The following is a 6,000-nucleotide window of genomic DNA, read 5'->3' as shown; positions in this document are numbered from 1 at the left end:
CTTCGCTCATTTCCATCTGCGCTCCGGTTGTGTTTTTTTTGTTGAGGATGGTTTGGCAGTGGCTTTCCGGTCCTAGAAAGCAGAGAGAAACACAATCAACACACAACACAAAACAAAATTACTTTGGCCTTCCAAAAAAAAGAAAAAGAAGAAGATCAAAGTGAATACCAAATCTAGGGTTCTAAATTGAATATAAATGGAACAGAAAAGCATGTTAGAGACTATTGAGCTCCAATATGTTGCCATACATGTTGCTATCCAAGCACTGGGATGCACAAGTGCTTGTTGTGTGTCCCGTACCTGGAGGACTGGGGAAGTATGTGTATTTCAGTGATTAACTCTCCGCAGACTGGTACGCTGCCCTGACTGAGCGCCCCTTCTCACATCCACCCCCACCTGGAGCAAGGAGGGAGGGAGGAGGAAAGGAAACAACACTCGGACCAGTTAACTGCTGAAGCCTCCAAATGTTACTAGAGCAGGAAAATGACTTGTCAGTCCACTGGCAAGCCACTGCAGCTCGCTGCAGTCCCAGCTATCACTGTTTAATATCTAGTAATGCATCAGTCAATCAGTTCAGAAGACATCATTTTCCAAAAACTTCACTGCCTAAAGCACAGTATTCAATATATCATATCAGTTTACAAATGTAAAAGCATTGCACCACGATGTTGATGAAAAGTGGTAATGTCTCACTCATATTACACCGCTACTCCTTGAAAATGTTTTGTATATCAAAGGAATAGTTAAAAAAAATGTATTCTTAGCTTGTTGCCTCACTCGTGGGTTCAAGATCAGGTGACAGAAACCATCTGCGCATCTGTCATCTGTTATCTGCGCATGCATTTGTTAAGGAGATATGGGCAAAGGTTGCTAATTGCTTACTAGCTTAGCTCAATACTGGTAGTCAATGGGAAGTATTAGCCTCCGTTTACCGACAATCAGAAGATAGACATCCCTAACAATCATGTGTGCTTGATGTGACTTGTTTATTTACAATTTTTATGAACAAACCACTGCAGATGTGCTTGTTAGTAGGTCAACAAAACACAACATATGTGTTTACAAGCACACAGGAGTGTAGAGTGATTTTGTAAAGTCTATCTTGTGACTGTTGGCGGAAGCAGGCTAACACTTCCCATCGACTAGGGTGTGAGCTGAGTTAATAAGAGATGAGCACCCTTTGCCCATGTCTCATTCAAACATGCACACAGAGTTAAAGGAATGGTTTTAGTCGCCTTGCCTTGAACCAGAGAGTGAGGCAACGAGCTAACAATGAAATATTCCTTTAATGTCTTAAAATATGGATGTCTAATATCCTAATTTCTTAGGCTCCAGATTTTCTCTAAATCAGCAATCTGTTGTCAAATCTGCTGATGGGGAAAACTACTTCAAACCAAGATTTAGCTGGTGGCTCCTGTGATTTTCCCACCCATTGTGCCTGGCTATATAACTGATTGACAGTATAAGGCTGTATTCTTCGGTTTACAATGTTTCTTCGTAGTGAATATGACTCAGCGTAAATGGCGAAAACACGACTCGCTTACCTTTCGAGCGAGCACATTTCCTTGTTCAGAAACCAACCGTGGCTCAGCAGGGTAATCCTCTTTTTCTTCTCTCTGTAAATAACACAGTTGACATATTAATAGCAGTGCCGAGTGTTTGGATTTGACAATAGCAACAATATTGTTTGCAGTCAGAAATGTAAGCCAAAACAAATAGAATCCGACATGGTAGATATTCCCCATGTGCTGAACCATACGACATCTTTTTCTGGTCAGATTTTGTGACGTCATCAAAATAATACATTTTGATGATTGTGCGAGTCTGTAAGTGAGACTCAAACTGATGATGGTCGCGAGCAAATAAATCAAACTTAATGACTGAATTATTTTCCAATCTGACATTTCAAAAAAGATAGAGAGATGGACAAAGATTTTTTCCCCTCTGGGCGTGCGCAGGAAGTGGCGGCTGGTCGGCGTGGCAACCTGACCTGGCCCCGCCTCTGCTCGTTCTCCCAAACACGGTGGCCCGCCTCCTGTTGAGAGACGCCCAGCCCCGTGTCATAGGGCTGCGGGCCCTGCAGGAGGCGCCCACGCAGCACATAAGAGTAACCCGTGTCACACACCGGAGTCAGCAGAGCCTCCTGGGCCACACGCAAGCCTGGCATGCTGCCTTCACGTGCCGCCGACACCGAGCCCACCCAGCTCTGCAGGGTGTCCCTGTCTGGTAAGTAGGGTTGGAATGCTCCACCTCCCACCACACTGGAGAGAACAATGTGAAAAAAGCATACAGGGAGAGAGAAAGAGAAAGAGAAAAATAAATTAAGATAGCAGATACATTGTAGCCTGGTTAGTCTTTTTATTGTCCTGATCTTCCGATGTTCTTTTATCTCACGCTGATCAATCTAGCCTTTCTCCAGTCTCCGTTGGGAGGAGGCTTTTTTCTGTCCCTTTGTGGAAGGCAGCACTTGATTGGTTCAGGTAGTCTTTGACGGTCGGTCTCAAGAGGCTAGATTGATGACTACATGAACCAATCAGGGGCTACCTTCCACTAATGGACAAATGTTAGGTCAGAACACGGGTTCTGGTTGGGCCCTTCATTTGTTGATTTTGTCCTCCCAACGGAGATTGGAAGACGTCCAGACTGACTTGCAACGCGAAGCTTGCAAGATCAGGCTAGGTATGCCAGGCTAGATAAATTGAGAATTTTGAGTATAGACTCAAAGTATAGCCAACGTACCGGTTATCTCCATTGTGCTCCATAGCCCGCCAATCACTCAGTCCTGTCACCTCACACCGCTGGGCGTACACCTGCTGGCCTGCAACGACAGAAATCCCTTCCACTGAACCCAGCCCTCCTACACCTCCACCTCTTGCCCCTCCTCCTCCTGCGGCGAGGACTTCCCCTCTCCTCCCGTCCGACCTCTGACCTCCCAGCTGGCCGTTCAGGTTGACCTTGGGAACGGCGCCAGTGGCCCTCAGAGCCCTGTCCCTCTCTACCAGTGCAGTCACTAGCTCCTGTGGTGCCTCCTCCTCCTCTACCTCCCCCTCCTCCTCTTCCTCCTCCTCCTCCTCCAGCTCCATTATGGAGCCGCTAGCCTGACTTGCTCCGCTGGCCGGGCGACCCAAGCTGTAGGGCAGGGAGAGAGTGGCGCCCTCAGAGTCGTCGGCCCGACTGCTGCCATCCAGCGACGAGTCCTCCACCGCCAGCGAGGGGCTGACCCCGGCCGGCCACACCTGGACGTCCGACATCTCCATCAAGGTGTCTTCCTCGGTGGCAGCGATTGGGGCGCAGTCGAGGCCCGTGACGTCCTGCCAGTAGGGTTCAACGCCCAGCGGAGAGGGGAAGCTGTACTGCATGGAGGCCGGGGACAGCAGCTCCTCCTGCACCAGCCCAAAACCTGAAGGGGAAGACAGGAGTGACAAGAGAACTACTAACACCACGCAGGGACAGGGAGGATGGGGGAGGTGGTGGATCGACTGTTTCGCTCAACCTATGAGGAAACAGTGGGGGCTTAGCTCTGTCCCAATAAACAAGGAAGGAGCCATTGTTATCAAGCCATGGATTTAGAATTAAGATATCCTTACATCCATTTCATTAATTGTGAAAAATAATATAGTTTAGGAGTTTGAATAATCAGTATAAAGCTCGTACCAGTATATGTTCTATACTCCTTTCAGTTGGAAAGGTAGAACACAGGAACAATACTTTTCTTTAAAATCAGCTCCCTTTATCTGTCTAATGTCAATTTGTCTTCTTTAAATACTGGGGACTGATTCCCTTCAGTTCGTGGGTTTGATCCAATGGACTTGTCATTGGGACACAGTAATAAGAGTGAGGTGGGGGTTAGAGGGGTTAGGTGTATCATCCATTTCCTGTGAGGTGAATTGTGCAGGGCTTCAGCTTGCACTACACTATGTTCTTTGATTTGCGAGAGAACAGGTTAGTCTTGTCATTACATCATACAGTATATTTATTGTAGGGTTGGCACGACACTAGTTCATAAATAGTAAAGCCGTTACATCGGAGAAAAAGTTTCCGATTGGATTTAAGGATCCTGATTCACTGGACGTCATTAAGGCTGGTCAAGATCTTATAAAAATATACTATACATTTAATAGTGGTCATCACAGAAACATGGAGTTTAGACCAACATTTTCTTGACCAATCAGGGCAGAGGCTGGATGCCAAACTTTTCCAGTAATTATAAACTCTTCTCTCTGTAATAAAGGGTCTCTATTATCATTCCAACCCTTGTCACACGTTTCTGAGTGTCAGCAGCATTTTTCAGATTCTGCAGAGGAAAATGCAAGTTACTGTTGATCTTGCATTATACTGTAGCCCCATATCAGTCATGCATATGTCTGCATCCCATGCATTCAAATAAAGGTCATTGTACAGACAGACACACACACTATTACATACAGATGCACATTAGACAAACCTAGTAAGTTTAGAGATTTTTTTCTGCAAAGCCTCACGAGAACTTGATTGATTTATTGAATTAAAAAAAAACGGTTTTACGTTATGCGTTAAGTTGCTTTATTGGTCAATGGCTTAATTGAAATTTGTCAAACAATATCAACAAAATACTTTTAACACACGGTTGGGCACTGTGTTCTACCTTGTTTTTATAACCAAGGCATTATTCACTGGAAAGATATAAAAGGACAAACCCACTGCATTTTTGATTCTACCTATGATCTAAGTTTACTATAAAACCATGGCTATATGTATAACTATTTAAATAAAGTAAACATTAAAACATATCCTACTAATAAGCTATTGAAATAGTATTTGAATAAAACTGATAAATCTATGTTATAAATCTTAAGTGTATTTTGAATACATAGGCTTCGGACCTTGGATAGCCTGATTACTCTAAGTAAATTATTCTTGATTCATTATTGCATCAATGAGTTCAGATGAATGAATTGAGGTGAAATTGAGCAGTAAAGGAGTAATTCACCCACGAACATAATGTATTCACACCGTTCTGCTTCAGAGCTCAAATCTATTTAATCTATTTAGTGCTGTCACCTTGTGTATCAAGCTGGAGGGTTTAAACCAACAACATCTATAGATTAAGAAACCTTTCAAAGAACAGCCTAAGGTACTACGTATAGTGTGATCACAACCTCAAGGTTATATAACAATCCTTAATGGTTTAACTTTTTAAGCAGTTTTGACAAACTGACCTTGTTAAAATAGTTCTTATAATATTCAACCATCTCCCTTGAAATACAATATACAGACAGACAGTACACTGCACACTACAGTTCTCAATCCCATTAATTTAAAAACCTTTGATTTTAGTTGTGCAGGATTATGGTTAGGTTAAAGAATAAAAGCACTCACTGTCCACGATTACCTGATAAAACAAGTTTAACAACTAGATCCTCAGAGAGGTTTGACATGTTTTCATTGAATCTTTTGAGAAATCTGTTTTTGCAGAAACAACCCCTTAGTATATACCATTACCAAAAGGATTGAAAAGCTTACCGTAACTGACCTTCCAAGAACTGCATTTTCTGTTTCCATTTTCAGATTAATCAATTTAAAAATCACCTGCACATGTTTTACAATAAGCACAATCTCATAGCAATTCCAAAACAATATGTGTAGCTAACAAAAAAATGTATTCCATAAATCCATAAATGCCGGCATAAAAAAGTATGTATTAATGGGTGAAATACCTCTTTACCGTGACAACAGTCATTTCTTAGAGCTTTTGCGTTAGTGGACCAAAATGCAAGTAAGCATGTGTGTGTGTGTGTGTGTGTTTCTGGGATGGTTCAGGGCCAGGAAGATGAAAGGGTCGAGTTAGAATGAGGTGATCAGGGAGGAATGATTGGGTTAGAATGAGTTAGATGAATCTGGGTTAGCCTTTCCCTTCACTCCTGCTATTTAAATGCACACGTACAAACAGGTGTCAAAGGCACAGGACGTGGTGAAGCACACATAAACTCCACAGACAAAATGATATTTAAAAAAGACAAC

The 6,000-nt window shown here is 43.0% G+C and overlaps 1 protein-coding gene across 1 annotated transcript in view; it reads right to left on the bottom strand.

The window, feature by feature from the left end:
* Positions 1-327: 327 nt before the first annotated feature.
* Positions 328-6,000, bottom strand: part of ank1b (ankyrin 1, erythrocytic b) — a gene marked incomplete at both ends in the record, with an annotated part of 67,492 nt that continues 61,819 nt past the window's right edge. Inside the window, 4 exons of the mRNA XM_080046480.1 lie at positions 328-396; positions 1,545-1,616; positions 1,991-2,261; positions 2,740-3,400. Coding sequence (XP_079902606.1) covers positions 328-396; positions 1,545-1,616; positions 1,991-2,261; positions 2,740-3,400 — 1,073 coding nt within the window. The remainder of the gene's footprint in view (positions 397-1,544; positions 1,617-1,990; positions 2,262-2,739; positions 3,401-6,000) is intronic.

Source organism: Ammodytes marinus (assembly GCF_949987685.1).
Source record: "Ammodytes marinus genome assembly, chromosome: 18".
Classification (NCBI taxonomy): Eukaryota; Metazoa; Chordata; class Actinopteri; order Uranoscopiformes; family Ammodytidae; genus Ammodytes; species Ammodytes marinus.
This window is presented reverse-complemented; position numbering and strand designations above follow the sequence as displayed.